This window comes from Trichomycterus rosablanca, unplaced genomic scaffold, assembly GCF_030014385.1.
Source record: "Trichomycterus rosablanca isolate fTriRos1 unplaced genomic scaffold, fTriRos1.hap1 scaffold_106, whole genome shotgun sequence".
In the NCBI taxonomy this organism is placed as follows: domain Eukaryota; kingdom Metazoa; phylum Chordata; class Actinopteri; order Siluriformes; family Trichomycteridae; genus Trichomycterus; species Trichomycterus rosablanca.
Genome location: NW_026946947.1, coordinates 190,472 through 216,849, shown reverse-complemented (window position 1 = coordinate 216,849; position 26,378 = coordinate 190,472). Strand labels below are relative to the sequence as shown.

Sequence of the window (26,378 nt, the reverse complement as noted above, 5' to 3'; positions counted from 1 at the left end):
AAAATAACATTTCTCAACAACAGATTGCAATGGCTTTTAATCATCATCTGTACATACATTCTAAATATAATCTTTTTCAGATCTGTCTCCTATTGTAATACATGCTGCATCATGAAGAGGTTGATCAGTCTACACTGACCACAGACTAAAGTCTTGTATTAAGCAAAACATAATCAGTGAAAGTACAGTACAAATACTTGGTTCTAGGAGTGGCGTCGTGTTTAAAAGGCATTGAGTTTCAAGGTATTTCTTTCCATAAGGACGTATGGGAAACCTGTTAACGCATTCTATAAAACTATTAATGCGTACAGCTGCATGTATTTTAGTCTCATGTAAAATAATGGGGTTGTTTTTGAAACCTATACACTAAAAATAACACAAATAAAATATAACACTGAAATACAATTAAAAACAGTTAAAAATCAATAAAAAAATACAATAAAACCTGTTTACCTTTACTTCTTTATTGTTTCCTTATGCTTCTTAATCGTGGAGAAGCTTGATCTTGGAATACCGTATTCCATTCAGTAAAGGCACATTCACATGAGAAGTGACAAAATAGCTTTTGCACTGGCTGTGCCATTATTTAGTGTTTCTATTTTGTTATTTTTGGGGGGTTTTTTAACGATGAGTGTTTTAGAATCCAGATAAACACCGATACATGTGGAGCTTTTAACGGCTGTTCATTGTTATTTTGAAATGAAATAAATAATTTTTTTTTTAAAGCTGAACACATTGAGTTTAAGGGTACACATTTCTCGACGAGGGGCGGTGCTTTGATGCATGGACTCCCCTGTATTGTAATCATCAGTCACTTGGACTTTGTTTCAACTATTTAAACAAAATGTAATTAGTGATTTTAATTGTATTTGGTAATTAATTAATTAATTATTAACATCCCTAATACAAATAAAAATACCAGTTGTAACTGCTTGGCACTATCAATATTAAACTCATCCGAATAATAATATTAAAATAATACATAGGTTATGGATATTATATGGGTCATATAGTGCACTTCTGCTGATTAAATAAATAAATAAATAAATAAAAATAGCAAAATAAAATGATATTACTAAAAACCTTAATGTGGTCAAAACATCAAGACAACATTTTCAAATGTAGATTTGTCAGTGTGGACTAGGCTACTTACAAAAAACTAATAACATACTTTTTAATCAAATTTGAAACTATTGTTAATGAGCTGTTGCAGTCTGTTCATCAGTTCATCTTGAAATTCTTCTCTCCTTCAGTAATTGGTTCTATATTGTACTGATGTTCCATGCAGCTCATCATGCCAGGAAACCCAACAAAGTGTAAACAGTAACTGGTACAGAACCTGCTTTTCTCAGAAGAGGGAGCTACAGTATCTGTCTAGCAATTTACCTCCTAAATCTTTCTAAGATGTTAAGCTGCTTTAACATTTCTTAGTATTCATTACACTGCTATTGTGTTCATTTATAAGAACCATCTTTCATCCTAAAATACTAATATTTAACATTATAATCTACAGTAAAAAAATCACACAAAAAACAAACAAACATTAAATTCAGCCTGTTCTAGAGGTTAGAAAACCAGAACAACTTGCTGGAACTTAAAAGGCTCATCAAAACATTTCACCTTTCTCAAAAAGCACCAGTTACACACAGATACATAATTCAGATGTGTCAGTTAAGTTCAATGTCAAAGACCCTCCAAACTGTTATTAGCAAAACATCTGTCATGGTATGGGTATGCAGCAACGTCCAAGCCAATTTGCTTATGTGCGAAGGTACCATTGGTACAGGGGCATACATATGGAATTTAGAGAGGCATATACAGCCATCAAAGCAACGTTTTTTTACAAGAAGTTAATGGTTTTGGCTCGACGGTTGAAAATGGTGTTTGTACAATAATTGATGTAGCTTGTTGCAGAGTTAAACACATACTGTATATACTAAATATTTCTAGTATTACTAGATTTGGTTTGTTTACAGTGTGCTCAATACAACAACTCATGCAACACATCTGCAACTTTAATTATAAAGCCAGGAAGTAACTGTGTCACTCAGATGTGATGCCATTAGGTGAAGCTTCATCATAATGCATGATGCTACCACCACTGTAGAGAAGCATTTACAGAAATAAGCTGCAGGTTTCATTTCAAATCTTAAAAGATTGCTGGCGTTCTTACCAGAACATTATCAAAGAAGCCAAAAGAAAATATTTGTCAAATATTATCATGGCAAATTGTCATAATCTACAGGTGTTATTTACATTTTCAGCATTTAGCAGACGCTTTTATCCAAAGCGACTTACACAATGAGCAATTGAGGGTTAAGGGCCTTGCTCAGGGACCCAACAGTGGCAACTTGGTGGTGGTGGTGGGGCTTGAACCGGCAACCTTCTGTTTACTAGTCCAGTACCTTAACCACTGAGCTATCACTAGGCTAGTTAAAACCATTGACTCTGTTTTTAAGGCCCCTCAGCCCATCTGTTCAGAAGCATCCCCTGAAATGTGTGATAACTTTCTGCACTTTTTTATTGACAAGATTGTCACAGCAAGAGCTCCTGCCTTCGACTCCTCTGACTCTGTCCCTTGCCTGACTGTGTTTGATAGTTTTGAGCTGGTGACTCTGTCGCACTTGGAGGATGTGGTAGGCCATTTAAAGCCTTCTGGTTCTCCCTGTGATGATATGCCTCCTCACTTTTTTAAAGAGGTTTTTCATAGTATAGGGCAACAGGTTCTGGCCATTATTAACAGCAGTCTATCCTCTGGTGTTGTTCCTGTGAGTTTTAAACATGCTGTAGTGCAACCCCTGCTTAAGAAACCTGGCCTTGACCACACGGTATTGGCTAATTATAGGCCTATTTCCAAGCTGCCCTTTATTTCAAAGATCTTGGAGAAAGTTGTTTATGCTCAGCTGAAAGTTTTTCTGGATGAGCATAATATCCTGGAGGTCTTTCAGTCTGGTTTTAAAACCTTGCATAGCACAGAGTCAGCGTTGCTTAGGGTTTTCAACGACATCCTCCTGGCCAATGATTCTGGTGACCATGTGATCCTTGTCCTGTTGGATCTAACTGCGGCTTTTGACACAGTGGATCATAACATTTTAGTTTCCCGGTTACAGCACCTAGTGGGCATCCGTGGTAGTGCTTTGGAATGGTTTAGGTCCTATCTGACGGACAGAACTTTGTGTGTGAGTTTTGCTGGTTCAGACTCCTCCTCAGCTCCCCTGCCGTATGGGGTTCCACAGGGCTCAATTTTAGGACCCCTCCTCTTCTCACTTTATCTGCTTCCACTGGGGTCCATTTTGAGAAAACATGGCATCTCATGTCCCACTGAAGAAGAAAGATGCTTTCTCTATTAAGCCACTTCTGTCATGTCTTAATGACATTAAAGCCTGGATGGCCTTAAATTTTCTGAATTTCAATGAAAAGAAAACAGAAGTGATGGTGTTTGGTCCCAGTGGTTCCTGTGAAGCTCCTCCTGTTGATTTGGGCCCTTTGACACAGTATGTGAAGCATACAATCTCTAACTTGGGTTTTAAGATGGACAGTGATTTTAAATTGGACCGTCAAATTGGTGCAGTAGTCAAATCCAGCTTTTTCCACTTGAGGCAGCTGGCAAAGGTGAAGTCAATCCTTTCACATGGGCACTTTCAAACAGTGATCCATGCCTTCATCACATCTCGGCTGGACTACTGTAATGCACTTTATTTTGGAGTCAGCCAGTCCTCCCTCAAACGTCTCCAGTTAGTGCAAAATGCTGCGGCCCGACTTTTAATGGGATCACGTAAGAGAGAGCATATAACCCCCATTCTGGCCTCCCTCCATTGGCTGGCCGTGCATTTCAGAGTACATTTTAAGATTCTGTTGTTTGTTTTTAAATCTTTAAATGGACTTGCCCCGCCTTACCTCTCTGAGCTGCTCCATCCCCACACTTCTGCTCTGTGCCTCAGGTCAGCTGATCAGCTGCTCCTGGAGGTGCCAAGGTCAAAGCGTAAGCTCAGAGGGGATAGAGCTTTTTCAATTGCTGCCCCTAAATTATGGAACAACCTACCACTCCATATTAGACAGGCCTCTTCACTGGCTATTTTTAAAACTAGTCTTAAAACCCATTTTTATTCCTTGGCTTTCAATCCAGCATGAGACTTTGCCCTTGTTTTATTTGCCTATTAGTTTTTACCGTTTTATTTGTTTCATCTATTTCTTTTATTGTTTTTATAGTTTTTATCTTCTCATTGTTTCTAGTGTTTGTTTTATGTTTTATAATTATCTATGTACAGCACTTTGTCACAGCTGTTGTTTTTAAAGTGCTCTATAAATAAAGTTGAGTTGAGTTAACATGTTTTATGTTTTAACATTTTTTAACATTTGCTTTCCTACTTTTTTAACATAGAATGTCGATGTACTTTAAAACTTAAGCATATTTTACTTAATGATTTTTACTTAATGACTTCATGATTTGAAATTAGTCCAAGCCATACATTTCATAACTGGCATCCAACAATCAGTTCAGTTATTTAGCATATTGGTAAGTCATTTACATTTATTATGACTAATAATCATGACTGCTTTAACTGATAAAACAAACATTTAATATAAAACATTATAAAACAATAAAACATTTTACTGACAGAAGTACAAAGAAGTCTTATGATATTTTCACTGACAAGCCTAATTGTTGCAGTTTTGCAAGTAAAATCTCTGTCCATTTTTGCTTAATACAATAATACAGCTGCTTAACAGTTGATGTACTGTACATTTTTAATAGGAGACAGATGTGAATTGCAGGCAGGACAGTCAAGCACATGTACTCTGTCTCTACAAAGCCACTCTGTTGTAGCACCTGCAGAATGATGCCTGGTATTGTCTTGCTTAAAGAACGATCACCTTCAGGAAAACAAGTTACCTTAATGGCAGCATATGTCTCTCTTAAATCCCCATATACGCCTCAGCTCAGTGGCACCACCCCACATATGCACCCCCATACCATGACAGATGTCCGATGATAACAGTCTGGATGGTCATTTTGCTGTTTTGGTTTAAACCCTGCCCTACACAGACAACAAGTTCTCTGGATTCCAAAAATCTTTTTACAGCGTTATGCACGATAGACAGTGACCTAAATTAGTGAAAATTTTGCATTGATTGTTTTTCCTTTGAAAACTGATTCCTTTACTACTTTATCACAAAGTTCGGCATACAAAGAGGTGAGCAATAAACCATATTTGCTTGCAAGGACTAAGATTTTGGTGGATCCATTTTTTATATATACTGGTGCTGGTCATAAAATTAGAATATCATGAAAAAGTTGATTTATTTCAGTAATTCCATTCAAAAAGTGAAACTTGTATATTATATTCATTCATTACACACAGACTGATATATTTCAAATGTTTATTTCTTTTAATGTTGATGATTATAACTGACAACTAATGAAAACTCCAAATTCAGTATCTCAGAAAATTAGAATATTACTTAAGACCAATACAAAAAAAGGATTTTTAGAAATGTTGGCCAACTGAAAAGTATGAACATGAAAAGAATGAGCATGTACAGCACTCAATACTTAGTTGGGGCTCCTTTTGCCTGGATTACTGCAGCAATGCAGCGTGGCATGGAGTCCATCAGTCTGTGGCACTGCTCAGGTGTTATGAGAGCCCAGGTTGCTCTGATAGTGGCCTTCAGCTCTTCTGAATTGTTGGGTCTGGTGTATCGCATCTTTCTCTTCACAATACCCCATAGATTTTCTATGGGGTTAAGGTCAGGCGAGTTTGCTGGCCAATTAAGAACAGGGATACCATGGTCCTTAAACCAGGTACTGGTAGCTTTTGCACTGTGTGCAGGTGCCAAGTCCTGTTGAAAAATGAAATCTGCATTTCCATAAAGTTGGTCAGCAGCAGGAAGCATGAAGTGCTCTAAAACTTCCTGGTAGACGGCTGCGTTGACCTTGGACCTCAGAAAACACAGTGGACCAACACCAGCAGATGACATGGCACTCCAAACCATCACTGACTTTGGAAACTTTACACTGGACCTCAAGCAATGTGGATTATGTGCCTCTCCTCTCTTCCTCCAGACTCTGGGACCTTGATTTCCAAAGGTAATGCAAAATTTACTTTCATCAGAGAACATAACTTTGGACCACTCAGCAGTCTTTTTTGTCTTTACACAGTCATGAGAACAAATGTTTTATTTATGGTGTTTAACATTTATTATTTTCATTCTTTATAATAATAAGTCAGAACCATATTTTAGGCAAAACAACGCACTCTGCCCACTGCGCTACTCATACAGTGGTGTATTAAACAGGTTATGTTGCGCACACACCGCGTTACTAAGAATAAAAGTGAACACTACTTAATATAATTAATTAAACAGCAGTTTCCTTCTGTTTTATACACATCACACTGTCTCCCATTGATAAAAATACAGAACAAAGCGTCCTGTATCAGTTCAATACTGAATGCGGCGTTTAGTCTCCAAATAAAGAAGGATTCTGTATTTTACGGGACGGTGGGTAACCCTGGTTTGATTGTCTGTTATATAGTGAGTGAGATAAAACACAGCACCAAAGCTTCATCAGTCCCGCACATTCCTGCTGCTTTAATCTAAGCTCCGATACACTGAGTCCAGTGTTACAAAAGTGAAACAAGCTTCAAAGCCTTGGTATCAAATGTTCCGTCCCTAATAAACAATGTTTTGTCCATTTTGTGTTAATTACTTTCATTATTTCGCTTTTGTTTTTCTTGTGGGAATTCCTTAGATGTTTAGAATAGCGGACAGTAGATAGAGATGCACACGCCACGTCTAAACGTCTGCGCAAACAATCTAATAACTTTCCACAAAAAAACAATAGCGGGTCAACTGGATAAAATGATTTCCACAAACTAGACAAAACATTGTTTAGCGTTATCATCACAAACTCCGTTCACTTTACCGCTGAGAAACAGTTTGATTGACAGCAGGTAAGCAACACGCACTTCCGGTTTATTGTACCTACCCTTTCCGTCAGAAATGTGCGGCCGAGAAGTGCAAAACAAATTTGCATTTTAGAAAACAAAATTACATATGCCAAAAACAAATTTACAAGTGCTGAAACACTTTTACATATGCCAAAACAAATTTACAAGCACTGGGTACCCAAGCACTTGTAAATTTGTTTTTGCTTTCGTTGTAAATGTTTTTTTGTAATTTTGTTTTCTGAAATGTAAATTTGTTTTGCACTTCTCGGCCACCGTAGAGAATAGATGAATGTACAGAAAGAGATGTTAGGAATGCTGCTAATTATTGGAGTAATGTCTTGGAACCAATTGTGAATGTTACTCTTACATTGGCCACTTGCAATTTAGCTTTCCGAGGACACAGAGAGATCTTAGATAAGATAAGATATCCTTTATTTGTCATATATACATATACAGATGTACAGTACAATGAAATTCTTTCTTTGCATATCCCAGCTTGTTTGGAAGCTGTGGTCAGAGCGCAGGGTCAGCCACCTTACGGCACCCCTGGAGCAGACAGGGTTAAGGGCCTTGCTTAAGGACCCAACAGTGGCTGCATAGCAGAGCCTGGATTTGAACCGCCAATCTTCCGGTTGATAGCCCAAAGCTCTACCCACTAGGCTACCACTGTCCCAATCTTGGGACAACCAAACAGTGGGAACTTTATCGCCATTATTGAACTACTCGCAGGTTATGATGTGGTGCTTAAAGATCTCATTATGAAACCACAGGGCTCAATTAAATATTTGAGCCTGCCATCCAGAATGAGTTCATCTACATTATAGCACAGCATGTTAGCACTATTCACGTGTGCAGGCCAGAATTGCTGAAACAGAGCCTCTAGCATATTATGTTCATTGTGCTGCACATAATCTTAATCTAGTTCTTAATGATTCAGTGAAAAATATACCAGAAATCAGGGAGTTTTATAACACTGTAGAGGCACTTATACTTTCTTTGGTCACAGTGAAAAAGGTGGTCAGTGCTCAGTGGCATGATTTCATCAGATTTATCACAGCATTTCGAATTAATGCTGAAGCGTCTGTGTCCCACACGTTGGTCCTCGAGGCACGACTCCCTTGTTGCTCTCCAGTACTGTTACACTGACATCATGAAAGCTTTGACTAAACTTGCCTTGGTCAGTGAAAAGACAGACGAACTAAATAAGGCACTTGTCTTAAAGAAAAAGCTGAAAAAATTTAGCTTCATTATTCTTGTTGTCCTTCAGACAAAAGTACAGGAAAACATAAACACAGTTTCCAAGTTATTACAAGCAAAAGATGCAGATATCTAAAAGTCAGTGAATTTGCTTAACTCTGCAGCTAATGCCTTATCAAAATTTAGAGCAGACTTTAACAAAGCAACAGAACCTGCTTGTGGAATTGCAGAGAAATGGGGAGTCCAAACAATGTTTGACCCGAAAAAGAAAAACTAAATGTTTCTATGATGAGCTGTGAGGATGAGAGACTTTCTAACAGTGAAAGCCATTTCCGTAAATGTATTCAATGCTAGTGTGACCTTTTGTGTCTCGTCCCGTCCTCAATCACAGACACTGGTTGGTGGATGAAGGTTTTTTTTATTTATCTGCAACGAGTTCACATAAAGTCAATACAATGGTCAGCTAGCCAGACCAGAGCAGTGCTCACTCTATCTGCTGCGGCTGTTTACAGTTTTCTTTATATAATAAACAAAATATTAAACCAATGATTGTATAGTATAATAATATACATATAATTACATATATTCTTATATAATAATTAAAATACATATACATAATACATATAATTCCATATTGATAAATATAATACATATTATAGCTCCTAATATCTATAGCTTCTAGTATATTATCTATTATAGCTTCTAATATCTATTATAACAATCTAATATAGTTATTTTTATACTTATAATAACAATAATAAGTAATAAATGCATACCTCTATAGTTCTTATTACACATGAATATTGTTACCACACCATCCATGTTTGTATTTTTCCATGACAAAAGTATATTAAAATAAAAAGAACACCGCCGTCTTGTGGTGCACACAAAATACTATAACGACGGCAAAGCCAAAACATTTTTACTATGTAAACTTAACAGTGACAAAATAAATAATAAATTGTTCATGACAAAATAAACAAACCCACCTGCAATGAGTTCAGCAACCACATAAAGTAAACGGAATGGTCAGCTAGCCAGCCTAAACAGAACAGACTAATCAGTAACTGAGCACGTGTGATTTACAAACTTTGATTAAAAGAGTGTAAAATATCCTGTATTCACATCCAGCTCATGAATGTTAATCTACATACTGTTAATGAACTAAATATAGCAGATCTGAACAGTTACTGGCTTAATAAAAGTGAATATTTAAGAGTATTTCGGGAGCTTTGCTTAGACGAACTTACCCACAGCAGTGCTCACTCTATCTGCTGCGGATCTCCCAGCATTCAATTTTTAGTATTTGCATCCACATAAGCTTACCAACTTCTACCAGTGTATCAGCATGTGTCATTTTTGTTTGATCATTAGATTTTAACGGGACACTTGATAAGTTTTTTGTATAGCTCAACGAAGCATTCAACTAAACAAGGGCTCGTCTGGGATTTGAACCCGGATAAAGAATCACAAATCCTGAACAAACCATCCTACTATGACTAAAAGTTCTTTAAATTTACCCAAATATTACAGTAACCAAATAACTAAAGTAAAAATTCTTTAGGTCAACATTTTTTAAATAATTAAATCAACTTTAATTTACACGTCATTGATCAGTTGGTTCAATTTGTGTTCTTTTTTTAAATACAAATAAAAAAAATAAACAATTTAGTTCAGTGGCAAAAAAATCAGCATTTAATATTCTAATAATAAAGTTAGTAATATTTATTTCTTTTTCTACATAAAACAAATGTTATGATGTTTTGTGTTATCAGTTATTAATACTAAAGATTGAAAAAAATTTACGTTGACATGAGATTTTCCTTGTCATGTTGACTTCATACTCTGCACTGTTTGACTTTCCTTCACAATGACAGTGCTTTACATTTAAACATGGATTCACAAAACCTCTCGATGGCTTTTAGAATAACTCTGGCAGCATGATTTTATAAAGGTTTTTTGTTTGTTTTAGTTGTACGAGGACAAAGTTTAAGCTAAAGGTTAGAATGTTAATAATGTGGTCTGGCATCCACGTAGAAAGCTGTTCAAGTTTTGACATTTAACTGCCCTGTTTCATTTCCATTTGCACACTGGGATTAGAATCTGAAGAGGCATTTGATGAATTAAACATGGGTAAGCAAGGGCTCGTCCTGGATTTGAACCCAGGACCTCTCGCACCCTAAGCGAGAATCATACCCCTAGACCAACGAGCCAGCCCAAACATATGCCAGGGCATTTCCTTGACCTCCGTGGCTTAGAGTCAAAACCATGTTGACTGGTTGCACTGGGAAGTTTATTCATAACAAAACAAAATTCAATGCAGAGCTTCATTAAAGCATTTCTAACAGTTTAAGCATGAGGTGTCATTAAAGACTCGCTTTGGCAAATTAAAAGACTTGGAAGCATTTGACAGGAGCTGTGTGCAGTCCCACTGACTTTATGCTTCACACTGTTTACGTTATGTATCATGTTTATCCACCCAAACTGTACAATACAAACGTTGTGACGCTGTCTTTAATCGGTTAGTTATACAAGAGATTTTGTAACATTTACATTACTATGATATTTTATCTTGTCGTGTTGACTTCATGCTCCTTGCTGTTTGGATTTCGTAACATTTTCAATGCTTTGAATTTGCCCAAAGATTCTAAAATCTGTAAAAGAAAAAAAACTTTAAGCTGACTGGAAGAATTGTTATGAAAGGTATTTACATCCACATAAGCTCACAAACTTCTACCAGCGGATCAGCATGTGTCATTTTTGTTTGATCATTAGAATTTAATGGGACACTTGATAAGTTTGTAAGTAAGTCAGCTAAGCATTCCACTAAACAAGGGCTCGTCCGGGATTTGAACCCGGGACCTCTCGCACCCAAAGCAAGAATCATACTCCTAGACCAACGAGCCAGCAGGAACAAGAGTCTTTGTGTTACTTTGATCTGTGATACTTTTGAATCTTCAAAACTATGTTTGGTTGAGCTGGTACATGTGGTTTATTCTCACCTGGGAACAGAAGGTAAGAGAAATGTGTGCAGAGATGCAGTTTGTTGTCAGGTCTCACACACTTGGACAAAAACCATTCCCAACCCTATCTCCAAGACATCTGTACTTCTTGCCTAGTTAAATATATCAATGTGCTGTCAGTGCAATAAGCTGAAAAAAGCACTAAACACTGCTTTAGAAAACATACAGAGGATTCCAACCCACCCGACATTCTAATAGTAGTTATGCACTAATGATCTTGTACTTTTGCTGGTACTTTGTTTGTACATATTTAACAAACAAATCCAAAACAATAAAAATGGAGGTCAAGAAACAGACCAAAGTTAAAAACCAAGCAGATCACTGTTAAATCCAACAGTCCAAAGAGAGTTTCAAACAGCAATCCACCTGTAACAGGTAACTTCACCCACTTCCTCTCTCAGCAGGAAGCATACATTTTCTGTCTGTAGTCCCAACAAGCGTACAAAGCCCAAAAGCTTCAGCTATGTCGGTAAAGTTGATGAAATCTCTCCTATTTAGCCATTTCTGTCTCCTTTAATCTACACTGATGTGCCAAAGCATCTTTTTGATCATGCTTTCCATTTCATTTAAAGCCTTCACAAGAGAATCGATTGTTCACCCGTTTTCTCATTTTGTCCTTTTTTTTGAAGCAAGGTCAAGAGAGAGAAGCATAGGAATTACAGAGTCGAGAAGGATGGATCGAGAAGCCATGGTCACAGTACTACCTAGTGGTCTCTCTTCCTGGTTTTAGCTTTTGTGGCGTCGACTCCATGATCTCATTCTGTATTAACTAACAGCTTCGTTCTTTCACTTGGTGTTCACATACTTTTATCTATACAGATCTACACTGGGCGTGTCCACATCTGAAGTGAATGTTAAAGATACTGAGTGGTGCTGTGATCATCAGCTCTGCTCTCACCTCCAGCACACATTGTGACATTATGATGATGTCACAAAATCCTACAAGCTCTGATCTGAGCTCCTGTGCTGGTGCTGCTTCACTTTGAGACGGAACATCGGAGCAGCAGCAGCTAAAATGTTCTGGTTCAAGAAGTTGTGGTGTTGTAGCATCCCGTCTGATGACGAGGAGCTGCGCAGCCTCAGACCAAAACCTGAGAAGAAGGAGAAGAAGAAGAAATGGTGGCGGAGACTCAAAAAGAAGGAGAGGCAGGAGGAGACGACCGTGGAGGAGAATCAGATGATGGGAAATGAGGAGAACGCAGGGATGAGTACACAGGTTCTGCAGGACCAAGGGCAGGAACCAGAGGTACAGGTGATAGAAATGGAAGAGAAGAAGCAGGTGGAGCAGAGCATGGAGGAGAAGAACCCAGAGGAGTAGAACCTGGTTATAGAAGGGATTGAAGGTACATCTTGAAGTGATTTTTGAGCTGTGTGGTGTTTAATCCATCATGGTGCTGAATCAGGTTTCATTTATCCAGCAGATCCACTTGAGGCTGTTCTGGAGAAGATCTTCAGGTCCTCATCTGATGAAGTGGTGCAGCAGCAGAACGTCCAGGACGAGCACGTTCTGATTGCTCCCACATTCATAACCCAACCTGAGGAGAGGGGGAGACTGATGGAGACCACGGTGGAGAATCAAGGTGAATTATTTACAGATCTAGATCTTCATCCTAGTGAGCAGATGAAGGCTGGAGTGTTGCTGTAACGTGTTTGTGTGTGTGTTGTGTAGGCGTGTCCGTGCCCGCCGATGCTCCTGTGCCCCCGGTCTACATGCTGAAGCTGAAGAGAACGAGCCGCTGGACCGAGCGCCCTGTACTGGTGCTGCCGTCCTCAAAATACGTCTCATCGGCTCTGCTGTGTTCTGCAGCGCTGTGGCGTCCTTCAGAACGTCCTCGCTCCACAGGGATCGTTCCTCCTGATCATCTGAAGAACCTGGAGAAGATGGAATGAAGAACCTCAGAGCGACACAATGAGCACCAGAAACTTTTCCTTCATCAAAATAAAAATAAAAAGCATTAAAAAATAAACTGCTGGTTTAAGTTACGTTGCTTATTAAAGGTGAACTGATGAATATTTACTGGCTCCTGGGATCGTAAACAAGGTAGAAACATCTGAAGAACATGGAGGAACCAAACCTATGCTAAATGCTAATCTAAATGCTGAATGCTAATGTTAATCTAAACACATGAAACCTAAACGCTAAGCTAAATGCTACACTAAACACACCTGAACAGAACTAAACATAAACTAGACTAAGACAAACAGAAACACGACCAAACAAGGCATGAATCAAAACAAACAGGAGCTTAATGGACAGGAGCAAACCAAAAATCAAAACGGTCTCCGCCGCCTGATACACAACTGCACCTTTATATGCACGACTCCCGGCCTGCCCCAACAAAAAAAACAAAAAAACAAAAAGGAGGTCCTGGACCCTGAGTGGCAAGTTTGAAGTCCTTATATTAATAATGAAGTATTGGTATATTAACATAAAGCATCACCTTCAATAATAATAGGTTTGTTTGTTTAATTTAATTGTATTTTTTTTATTTCAAAGGGTTAATTACTTCTCTTGTACACTTTATTATTTGCCTTGTTAGTCAACAAAAGACATTTCCACTGCTTGATGCTGTTATTTCTTATTGTATTGAATGTTTGTATTATTGTTATTGTTACTGGTCGCAAGGGCCTTAATCTTCTCAGCTCCAGGGTTCTGTACAATAGTTGACCCTGCGCTCTGACCCTGACTTCCAAAGCAAAATATGTGATATGCAAAAGAAGAATTTTATTGTACTGTTAATGTAAATATGACATATAAAGGTGTTCCATCAATATCTTCTCAACTACAGTATCGGACTCTGCATTGTACTACTGCCCTGCATCTCACAGTGCCACACTGTACAAAAACACTTTGACAGCACCTGCTTTCCCCAGAAGACGGAGCTATTTGTCTGTTTATAGTTTACTTCTAATACACCAAGATGACAAGCTGTTAAAGTAACACCAGTTGTCCAAATATACAGTACAATACAATAATAAGCAGTGTGGTTTAAACCGCTTTAGCTACTTCAAATTACTAGTCCAGCATCCTAACATCTAATGTACCACTGCCCCTATTTGCGTTGATTGCCATTTTACCTGAGTTACGGTCTATATCCTAGGAAGGTAGAAAATAAACAGAAGATTCAATTAATCATCAGCATTTTGCTAAACCACTGTATTAACCACAGTACTTTTTTAATATATATAATAAATTACCATTAAACTTAACTGTAAACATACACCTTAAAACAGTCATCTAAAGATTCAGAATCAATAATATAGATAAATGGATGGATAGATAGTGATATGTGTAAAGTGCAGTTAATGTATATAGTGATTTAGTAATGTGCCAATAGAAATATTAGTATCATCTGTATGCTGTTAAAGTGTAGCAACAAACACATCATAAACTGCAGCTACACTTTATTATCTACATAAAGGTTTTGTTTTTATTTATATACAATGGTTTATTAGTCTGTCTTAACAATATCAGATAAAGGTTGACATGAGTTGACATGGATGTTACTGGATTGGGGGTGGGGATCCAGATGTGGTTACATACAGCAGAGACACTTTCAACTCTGGATGCCAGATCTGAATCAGACACTCAGCACAATGATGTTACTCCTCTTCTTCATTTTCATTATTGTTCATGATAATGGTAAGTGATATACAATAGGCATCTTATTTAAATATGTTTGTATTGTCTACTATTAGAAGTATAAATTCTATATTTAGAAATAAAATGTGTTTAATTTGGTATCAACTAAATGTTATAAGTTGTTATAATGTTTTATATCAGAAGCTGCTGAGAGCATTAAACCAGATCAAACCAGCTATTCTTCAACTGAAGGAAGCAGCATCACACTGTCCTGCACATATGAAGGATCAGTTGATAGTCTTCACTGGTATCAACAAAAACTTGGATCAAAACCAGAATATTTAGTGCTGATTATTGGAGATGGTGAAGATGTTAAAACAGCTCAAGCGTCTGACCCAAGAATCTCAATGAAACGCTACAAAACAAAAACAAAGAAAACAATGGAACTGGAGATCATTTCTGCTGCAGTATCTGACTCTGCACTGAACTACTGCGCCATGGAGCCCACAGTGACAGGAAATCCAGCTATACTGTACAAAAACCTTCTCTCAGAGGAGGGAGCTATTAGCATGTTTACATTTTATCACTTGCTTCTTGGTGAAAAACAGCTTGCCATGGTGATGGTGGACGCTGGCGCATCTGGCTGCCGCTACCGTTATCGTATTTTATCATATTTTATTGTATTTTTATCGTATTTTCTTTTCATTTTTATCTTTGTACATACTCATGTTATTGCTACCGCTCCTGTTGCTTTATTTCTTTTTCATCGGATAATCTCAGCGCCTGTTGGATACTAAAAGACTGTGGTGTGTGTGTGTTGGATCATTTTAAAAGACGCGGACGCTGGTACGTCTTCTTCACATCCTGAAACGGTCTGGATTACAATTTACAGTTACGTGGTGAACGGTGGGTGAGTTTTCCTGCGATCGGCACAATGTTGAACTATTCTGCTGACCAGCTGATGAAGTTCAACAATTACACTACTCCATCGTGTATTCTAGTCATCAAACAGCTTGGACTCCTTCGCCGGCCTCGTTATATTCACAGGGGCTCCCGGAGAAAGCTTGTCCCAGTGAGAGTAAGGAACTGCTCGGATGGTAAAGTGGGGTTTTCTAGGCATGCGCCGTATACTCCCAATGGAGTATCTCCGTGTAGTCTCGAACCGCGTTACACCTGGCTGGTACCTGTGGTTCCTGATCAGCCCGCTACACACCTCCAGCCACGGCAGAGACTCCGAGCCAGAAACAAAGGAGTTAATACTGTCAATCTCAGAGCACTGGAACACACACCGTTACTGCAGTCTCATTCTGTGTCAGTCCATATGGCACTGATAAATGCGCGCTCTGTCCATAATAAGACGTTTATTTTAAATGACTTTTTCACTTCTCATGGTTTGGACCTGTTGTTTTTAACTGAGACATGGGCTACAGGTGGTGAATCGGCTAGCGACTCCGCCCCCTTCTTGGAACTTTGCCCAGTAGACTGCGGTTTCTTCAGTTTACCTCGGAATACGGGTAGAGGCGGAGGAGTTGCGGTGGTTTTTAAACAGCGTCTGAGATGCCAAATGCTAAATATTGGGACTTTTAAAAGTTTTGAAGCACTGGTTTTTAAATCTCACTCTGTTCTTCCATTACTCTGTGCAGTAGTATACAGACCTCCAAAACCAAACAGCGACTTTATCACTGAGTTTGCTGAATTCTTTGCTATGATTGTACCTATGTCTGACAGCATTCTGCTTCTTGGTGATTTTAATATTCATGTCTGCTGCCCTGATAAATATCAGGTGAATGATTTTAATCAGCTACTGGACTCTTTTGGTTTTATTCAACATATTCATAAGCCCACCCATATGCAAGGTCACACACTTGATTTGGTGTTTTCATCTGGTTTTGATATTGACAAACTAGATATTGAGGAGGCTAGTTTCTCTGATCATATGTCAGTAGTCTTTAGCTCAACTTTAACTGCGCATTTCCCTGCTCCTGTTTTAGGGCACTGGTCAAGGATTATCACTTCGTCCACATCTAACGATTTTTCCAGAGCCTTTTCTGACATGTTAAAATTGCCCAACTATGGTCAGACTCATGCTAATGTGGATGAGTTAGTTACTTCTTTTAATTATAACTGTTCAACTGTTCTGGATTCTCTTGCCCCTATGAAATTTAAACGCTTAAAACCAAAAGTTCAGCCCTGGTTAAATGCATCCACACAGGAAATTAGACAGGCTTGTAGAAGAGCGGAACGGAAATGGAGAAAGGACAGATTGCAAGTAAGTTTGGATATTTTTAAAGGTTGCCTGGAAGACTATCAGCTAGCTGTTAAGTCTGCTAGAGAGGCATACTTTTCAAGCATAATTGCCAAAAATTACAACAGACCTAAAGTACTGTTCAGTACAATAAATTCTTTACTTAAATCATCACCCGAAGTTGGAAATGTTCCTTCTTCTAGAGTATGTGAAGAGTTTTTAAACTTTTTTGTGGAAAAAACTGAAACAATTAGGTCTGGCATTACTTACTTGGGTATAGATTCTCCACTTCCACCGCCGTGCCCAGGTATGTTTGAAAAGTTTGAGGCTGTTTCAATCTCTGAATTAACAGATTTGGTGCTGAAAACAAAGCCAACAACCTCCCCACTTGATGTGATGCCCCGACAGATAGTTAGGGAGACATTTAATATATTAGGACCTTTTGTCCTGGATATCATTAATACTTCCCTTGCCACTGGTACTGTTCCAGCATGCTTTAAACATGCTGTAGTTACACCTCTGCTCAAAAAGCATAATCTTGATGCTACAGTGGTTAGTAACTATAGGCCGATTTCTAAATTACCATTCTTGGCTAAATTGCTGGAAAAGGTTGTATATTCTCAGCTTTTACCATTTTTGAGTAGAGATGGTATTTTTGAGATTTTTCAATCTGGCTTTAAGTCTATGCACAGCACTGAATCTGCTCTTCTGAAGGTGACAAATGACTTGCTACTTACTGTTGATGAGGGAAATTGTGCCATCCTCATTTTATTGGACCTTAGTTCTGCTTTTGATACTGTTGACCATGACATACTTGTTGGTCGCCTGGAAAAGTGGGTGGGGTTACAGGGAGAGGCCCTGAATTGGTTCATATCTTATTTTAAGAATAGAACCTTTTCAGTGAATATTAGCAGCTATTTCTCTTCTTCTGCTGATGTCTCTTGTGGTGTTCCACAAGGGTCCATACTAGGGCCCCTCCTTTTTTCTCTCTATATGCTGCCATTGGGTCAAATAATTAGGAAGCACAATGTCAGCTTTCACCTGTATGCTGATGACATACAGCTTTATCTTCCCATTAGACCGAATGACAATGGCTCGTTAACATCTCTTAGCAGTTGTCTTGAGGACATAAAGAGGTGGATGGCTGACAATTTTCTTCAGCTGAATGAAAGCAAGTCAGAGGTTATCGTTTTTGGGGGTCATCACATCAATAGTGTCTCCAATAACCTTGGTCACTTGTCTACATGTGTCAAAACATCTGTGAGAAATCTTGGTGTTATCTTTGACTCTGACCTCCGATTTGATAAACAAATCAACTCTGTGGTAAGGAATAGCTTCTTCCAGCTCAGAAATATTGCGAAGATTAAGCCTTTTCTCTGCTATTCTGACCTGGAAAAAGTTATTCATGCATTCATTTCTGCAAGAATTGACTACTGTAATTCTCTGTATATTGGGATTAGTCAGTCTCTGTTGCGGCGCTTGCAGGTAGTCCAGAATGCAGCAGCAAGGTTACTGACTAATACCAAGAAAAGAAACCATATTACACCCGTCCTTGCCTCACTACATTGGCTGCCTGTTCAGCACAGGATTCATTTTAAAGTGCTTTTATTTGTTTTTAAAGCGCTTAATGGTCAAGCCCCGGCTTATCTCAGTGGTATGCTTTCTCCCGCAACCGCACAGCGATCTTTAAGATCAGCCACTCAGAATTTGTTGACTGTTCCTAGGGCTCGTTTGAAGCTAAAAGGTGATCGTGCATTTGCAGTTTATGCTCCGAGGCTATGGAACACTCTACCTCCTAATATTCGACAAGCACCTTCGGCCGCTGTTTTTAAATCACTCCTAAAAACATACCTTTATAAGCTGGCATTTGAACAGTGAGGAGCTGTGTTAATTTTAATTGTTTAGTCTATTTTTATCTGTTTTATTTTGTCTCTTACTCTGTATTTTTATTTGGTTCTTACTTTTTTAATATAATGTTGTGTTATGTATGCTTATTCGATGTACAGCACTTTGGTCAACGTAAGTTGTTTTAAGAGTGCTTTATAAATAAAATTTACTTACTTACTTACTTACTTACTTCTTGTATCTAATAAACAATCATTCAATAAACAAGCATTCCTCTTGGCATATCCTTGCAAGCTCTGTCAGGTTGGATGGGGAGATTTAGTACACGGCCATTTTCCTTTCCTTCCACAGATGTTCCAATGGATTCAGGTCTGGGCTGTGGCTGGGCCACTCAAGGACATTCACAGACTTTCTCCAAAGCCACTCTTTTCTTATCTTGGCTGTGTGCTTCAGGTCATTGTCATGTTGGAAGGTAAACCTTCACCCCAGTCTGAGGTCCAGAGCATTCTGGAAAAGGTTTTTCTTCAAGGATCTCGGTGTACCTAGCTGCATTTATCTTTCCCTCTATCAGGACTAATCGTTCCGGTCCAGCTGCTGAAAAACATCCCCACATCATGATGCTGCCACCACCATGCTTTACTGTAGGGATGGCATTAGCCAGGTGATGAGAGGTGCCTGGTTTCCTCCAGACGTGATGCTTGGTATTCAGGTCAAAAAGTTCAATTTTGGTTTCATCAGACAAGAGAATCTTGTTTCTCATGGTTTGAGAGTCCTCTAAGTGCCTTTTGGCAAACTCCAAGCGGGCTGTCATGTGCCTTTTACTAAGGAGTAGCTTCCGTCTGGCCACTCTACCATAAAGGTGTGATTTGTGGAGTACTGCCTGGATGGTTGATCTTCTGATTGATTCTCCCATCTCCACAAGGATACGCTGGAGTTCTATGAGAGTGATCCTCGGGTTCATGTTCACTTCCCTGGTCAAGGCCCGTCTTCCCCTATTGCTCAGTTTGGCTGAATGGTCAGGTCTAGGAAGATTTTTGGTGGTTTCAAACTTCTTCTATTTATGAATGATGGTGGCCACTGTGCTCTTTGGGACCTGTAAAGCTGCAGCAATTTTTCTGTACCCTTCTCCAGATCTATGCCCTGACACAATCCTGTTTCTGAGGTCTGCAGATAATTCCTTTGACCCCAAGGCTTGGAGTTTGCTCTGATATGCACTGTCAACTGTGGGACCTTATATAGGCAGGTGTTGGTAATCCCCAATCATATCCAATCAATAGAATTTAGCACAGGTGAACTCCAATTAAATTGTAGAAACTTCTCAAGCAGTATCAGTGAAAACAAACTGTGCCTTAGCTCACTTTAAAAAAAAATTAATATACTTCTCAAATACTTGTTTTTAAATAAATGTTTAGTATATTTTTGCAAAGTATGTTAAACAACTGCTGAACTAATGCACTTAAAGCACACTTTAAATACCATATACAAAGGTTTACTTAAGTGTATTTTTCATAAAGCTATAAAGTAGACTTAAGTATACTAATCTGCAATATGCTACAGTGCACTTAAGTGTATTATTGTCACACTAGTGATCAAGACACTTAAAGAGTGCTAATTATACTGTAACTGTACAAAAATAATACAAAAGCTCCATAGGGTAGGTGTTATTACATGTGTGATTATGGTACTTCGGAGGCGCAGCAGTAAAATATGCTATGATGTATCAACTGACATGTCAAACTTGTGTGTTTAAATCTTGCATCTGCTAAAAGTCTCCAAACTACCTCAAAATATAAAAGTTTTGACCCCTGCTGGTTAATGGTTACAATTTAAGTAACAGAGATCAGTGCATGGCTGATAAATTTGGCTATGAACTACCAAGGATCGGAAGGTCTACAACTAGATGAACAAAGCAAAGAATGGATAATTCATTGTGCCCTGCATGCGTGGGTTCGAATCCCATCCTCGTCGAAGTAAACACACTTTTAAAAGCCCTCTTAAATAACCTCAGTCTGCTTTGAAAACATGGAAATAAGTAACACTGACATACTGAATTGCTACTCCTACGTCTGTTTGTTCTTCCTTATATGGTCAATAGGCGGCAATGTTTTCAAAGCAGACCAAAGTAATTCAAGAGAGCTTTTAAAAGTGCAGGTGAATCCCATCCTCGTGGAGGTGAAAGCACTTTTAAAAACTCTCTCAAATGACCTCAGTCTGCTTTGAAAACATTGCAGCCTATGTGGAAAAGCAAACGGACATAAGAGTAGTAGTTTAGATCGTCTGTGTTGCCTCTTTCCACCCGTTTTCAGGCCAATCGGCAATCCAGCCCTCTGAAGCTCCTCCTGCCACACTTGATTATAAATGACACAACTGCAATAGCACTCCTGGTAACACCTCATAGCTTGACCTGACGAGGTGGCCGAGTGGTTAAGGTGATGGACTGCTAATCCATTGTGCTCTGCACGCGTGGGTTCGAATCCCATCCTTGTCGAAAACAATATCTTTTAAACTCTTAATGCATGCTCAATAATCCAGCTCCACAAATCCACAAAGTGGAGACAGTTAAACAATGTGAGGTTACTAATCTGTATGTCATTAACATTGTATTAAAAGAACGGCTGTATAAGATGAGCTGTTTCTATTTGGTGTTACAGTTGTGATTTTTTTGTGAGTAGTGCCAATATGTTGTAAAGGTGAGAGCTTAATTATCAGAGCTGAAAGCAAGAATTTCAGGGGTTGTATGTGTTTGAAATGTGTTTCTGGGTCGATTGGTCGGATTGATTAACCCAGACGGCTTGAACAGCTACATTGCCTTTTAAGAAATATCTGGGTGTTTACCAGAATGTGCACGCACACTGCATTAGTGCATTATTTGTTAACAGTCAGTTTTAAAGAGAACTAAAATAAAATGAGCTTTCTGCTCTTTAGTCTTTTACAAAACTACGTTGATCAATCAGACCAATCAGACCAGAAACAGACAGGTAAATCAAGACGAGGTGGCCGAGTGATTGAGGTGATGGACGGCTAATCTATTGTTCTCTGCACACGTGGGTACGAATACCAGACCACTGAACAAAACCCCTGAAACTCTTGCTTTCAGATCTGGTGCTGCTCACACAAAAAAATCACAACTGTAACACCAAATAGAAGTAGTTCATCTTATGCAGCCATTCTTTTAATATAATGTTAATGACATACAGATTAGTAACCACACGTTGTTTAAAGGTCTCCACTTTGTGGAGTTAGAAAGACAAAAAGGGCATAAGGTAACCAAGTCAGCCAGGAGTCGAACTTAGAACCTCCTGATTCATAGTCAGACACATTATCCATTGCACCACTGGCCCTGAGGGACAGCGCTTGTGACTTCCCTAAAGGTCCGGCCTCATTTCTGTCTTTTGAGCAAGGAGAGAATGGAAAACTTTGAAGCACGGCACACAAAAACACACTGCCGCGACCCGGATTCGAACCAGGGTTGCTGCTGGTACTAACCTCTATACGATCACGGCATTCCAACGGTCAGCCACATCCAGCTTATGTCCACTGCTTCCTGATAGACTGCAGTCATAGTTCCAACAGAACAAGCCTCTTGAGCTACAGCAACATGGCGCAGAGGAACTAATCGGCAAAGTTTTGCTCGAGTGTTATCATAAAGACAAATTCCCATACCGGGAGTCGAACCCAGGCCACCTGGGTGAAAACCAAGAATCCTGACCGCTAGACCATATGGGAAACTGAAGATCTCTCCATCGGCTGACGCCAGCATCAGTCACTTCTTTCCACTTTGACAAGACCTGCATTGTTGGATCTGAGGCACCGAGAACCATACACAAGGAGTTAGAAAGACAAAAAAGGCACAAGGTAACCGAGCCAGCCAGGAGTCGAACCTAGAATCTTCTGATCCGTAGTCAGATGCGTTATCCATTGCACCACTGGCCCTCAGACTGCGCTTGTGACTTTCCTGAAGCTCCGGCCTCATTTCTGTCTTTTGACCAATGAGAGAATAGAAAACTTTGAAGCACGGCATACAAAAACACCCTGCCGTGACCTGGATTCGAACCGGAGTTGCTGCAGCCACAACACAGAGTACTAACCACTATACGATCACGGTATTCTAACGATCAGCCACATCCACCTCACGTTGAGCGCTCCCTGATAGACTGAAGTCATAGTTCCAACAGAACAAGCTTCTTGAGCTACAGTAACATGGCACAGAGGAACTAATAGGCAAAGTTTTGCTCGAGTCTTATCATAAAGGCGAATTCCCATACCGGGAGTCAAACACAGGCCGCCTGGGTGAAAACCAGGAATCCTGACCGCTAGACCATATGGGAAACTGAAGGACTCACCATCGGCTGACGCCAGCATCAGTCACTTCTTCCCACTTTGACAAGACCTGCATTGTTGGATCTGAGGTACCGAGAACCAAACACAAGGAGTTAGAAAGACGAAAGAGGCACAAGGTAACCGAGCCAGCCAGGAGTCGAACCTAGAATCTTCTAATCCGTAGTCAGACGCGTTATCCATTGCACCACTGGCCCTGAAGGACTATACTTGTGACTTCCATGAAGCTCCGCCCTCATTTCTGCCTTTTGACCAAGGAGAGAATAGAAAACTTTGAAGCACGGCATACAAAAATACGCTGCTGTGACCCGGATTCGAACCAGGGTTGCTGCGGCCACAACGCAGAGTACTAACCACTTTACGATCACGGCATTCCAACGGTCAGCCATAACCAGCTAATGTCCACTGGTCCCTGATAGACTGAAGTCATAGTTCCAACAGAACAAGCTTCTTGAGCTACAGCAACATGGCATGGAATCCTGACCGCTAGACCATAATGGACACCAGCATCAGTGACTTCTTTCCACTTTGACAAGACCTGCATTGTTGGATCTGAGGTACCGAGAACCATACACAAGAGATATCTTGTGGCAATCGATTTCTGAGAAAATTCTGGTCTTCTTTGATATGCTACATGACCACCTTCCCATTGGAAAAACTTGCCCTTGATCCAATATGGCAGCTTTTAAGATGGCGGCCATGTTACGGACATAGCCTAAAAGATAGGCCCCCTCACCCATTACTTGCTGGGGTATTTAGATATGTCATTTTCCCTTTCGTTTCTGAAATAAAAGAGTGTCCTGAGACTTTTGACTCACCCTGTACATATTTTACAGTAAGTACAGTGCTGTTGTGATTATATGGTAAGCCTTCTTTTTTCCTTCTAAATGCTTGTGTGCAGATTTTTGACGTGTCTTTCAGTGCACTTTTTGCGAGTGTCTTTGGCTTATTGCTTACCATGATAAATACTTCACTTATTATTAACCAAATGTTCTAACAGTTATGTGTCAGTAGAGCAATACATTAAATACATAATAATACATAAATCAAGAGTTTAAGTTAATGTTTACATCAAATATAAAAAGACAGCAGTTCTGTAAGAATAAATAATCAGTTATACAGTACAAATAGATGGTAGGTTTTGTTCCACACAGATGTAGTGAGTGTAAGTGTGCACATGATGGCAGGCTCCATCTACATGTTACTAAACTCTGTAACAGGGCTGTACTGCTGGAAAAGGAAGTTAAAGAGAGGAAATAGTTTAATTATGCATAAGATATGATAGCAGATTGGATTGGATTTCTGTGTCTTCTTTCCATTGTTTTAGGTGAGAAATAACATCACATAACACATGAGAACCTTTATCCAAACCTTAAATAAAGGTTACAATGTATCTGCTGCTCAGTTTTTTTTTTCTTACACTCATATCTTTCAATAAATAAACATTATTCTTTCTCTGTCCACAGGTCATAACAGCGCAAAGGAAATTAATTCAGTTTCAACCACTAAAACTCTCTTGGAGAGAGACTCTATTACATTCAGACCACATTGTGGTCTGAATGTGGAGTACTGACGATACCACTGCAGGTCATTATTTGTACCAGATCCTTTGTAATTGCAGGCAGTACTCCACATTCAGACCAGAGCTCATTATTCTGGTTAATGAATATAAGAAAGAAGCTGCAGTTTCTGGGTTTTCTGTAAAAATAAATGACGATAAAAATCGAGTGGATCTGAACATCTCCTCTGCTGCAGTATCAGATTCTGCTCTCTACTACTGTGCTCTGAGGCCCACAGTGACAGAAACTCATTCTATACTGTACAAAAACAAAACACTAAGTTACATATATTAGTTCCTTTAGATAAAATATGTACATTTCAGAAGCACTTCATATTACAGATAATAACTAAGTAATGATATGCTAATATTAAAGCAACAAATCATTTTTACTCAGAAATTAAATGTCAGTTTCCTATCTGTCACTTTTATATACACCGATCAGCCATAACATTAAAACCACCTCCTTGTTTCTACACTTACTGTCCATTTTATCAGCTCCACTTACCATATAGAAGCACTTTGTAGTTCTACAATTACTGACTGTAGTCCGTCTGTTTCTCTGCATACGTTTTTAGCCTGCTTTCACCCTGTTCTTCAATGGTCAGGACCCCCACAGAGCAGGTATTATTTAGGTGGTGGATCATTCTCAGCACTGCAGTGACACTGACATGGTGGTGGTGTGTTAGTGTGTGTTGTGCTGGTATGAGTGGATCAGACACAGCAGCGCTGCTGGAGTTTTTAAATACTGTGTCCACTCACTGTCCACTCTATTAGACACTCCTACCTAGTTGTTCCACTTTGTAGATGTAAAGTCAGAGACGATCGCTCATCTATTGCTGCTGTTTGAGTTGGTCATCTTCTAGACCTTCATCAGCGGTAACAGGACGCTGCCCATGGGGCGCTGTTGGCTGGATATTTTTGGTTGGTGGACTATTCTCAGTCCAGCAGTGACAGTGAGGTGTTTAAAAACTCAATCAGCATTGCTGTGTCTTATCCACTCATACCAGCACAACACACACTAACACACCACCACCATGTCAGTGTCACTGCAGTGCTGAGAATGATCCACCACCCAAATAATACCTGCTCTGTAGTGGTCCTGTGGGGGGTCCTGACCATTGAAGAACAGCATGAAAGGGGACTACAGTCAGTAATTGTAGAACTAAAAAGTGCTTTTATATGGAAAGTGGAGCTGATAAAATGGACAGTGTGTGTAGAAACAAGGAGGTGGTTTTAATGTTATGGCTGATCAGTGCATATATATACAGTGTATCACAAAAGTGAGTACACCCCTCACATTTCTGCAAATATTTTATTATATCTTTTCATGGGACAACACTATAGAAATAAAACTTGGATATAACTTAGAGTAGTCAGTGTACAACTTGTATAGCAGTGTAGATTTACTGTCTTCTGAAAATAACTCAACACACAGCCATTAATGTCTAAATGGCTGGCAACATAAGTGAGTACACCCCACAGTGAACATGTCCAAATTGTGCCCAAAGTGTCAATATTTTGTGTGACCACCATTATTAGCACTGCCTTAACCCTCCTGGGCATGGAATTCACCAGAGCTGCACAGGTTGCTACTGGAATCCTCTTCCACTCCTCCATGATGACATCACTAAGCTGG

The 26,378-nt window shown here is 39.2% G+C and overlaps 5 non-coding genes and 1 gene segment (V, D, J or C); 2 read left to right on the top strand and 4 right to left on the bottom strand.

Annotated features, from left to right (window-relative positions):
- Window positions 1-10,288: 10,288 nt before the first annotated feature.
- Window positions 10,289-10,360, bottom strand: trnap-agg (transfer RNA proline (anticodon AGG)). Its single transcript has one exon. It is a non-coding gene; the product is annotated as a tRNA-Pro (tRNA).
- Window positions 10,361-10,981: 621 nt separating this feature from the next.
- Window positions 10,982-11,053, bottom strand: trnap-ugg (transfer RNA proline (anticodon UGG)). Its single transcript has one exon. It is a non-coding gene; the product is annotated as a tRNA-Pro (tRNA).
- Window positions 11,054-14,770: 3,717 nt separating this feature from the next.
- On the top strand, window positions 14,771-16,781 carry LOC134304491 (T cell receptor alpha variable 17-like). The segment is given in 3 exon segments: window positions 14,771-14,813; window positions 14,955-15,285; window positions 16,745-16,781. Coding segments are annotated over 3 exon segments (411 nt in total).
- A 4,468-nt stretch (window positions 16,782-21,249) lies between these two features.
- Window positions 21,250-21,331, top strand: trnas-gcu (transfer RNA serine (anticodon GCU)). The gene has a single exon. It is a non-coding gene; the product is annotated as a tRNA-Ser (tRNA).
- Window positions 21,332-22,497: 1,166 nt separating this feature from the next.
- On the bottom strand, window positions 22,498-22,569 carry trnae-uuc (transfer RNA glutamic acid (anticodon UUC)). Its single transcript has one exon. It is a non-coding gene; the product is annotated as a tRNA-Glu (tRNA).
- Window positions 22,570-22,703: 134 nt separating this feature from the next.
- On the bottom strand, window positions 22,704-22,776 carry trnar-acg (transfer RNA arginine (anticodon ACG)). The gene has a single exon. It is a non-coding gene; the product is annotated as a tRNA-Arg (tRNA).
- Window positions 22,777-26,378: the final 3,602 nt, after the last annotated feature.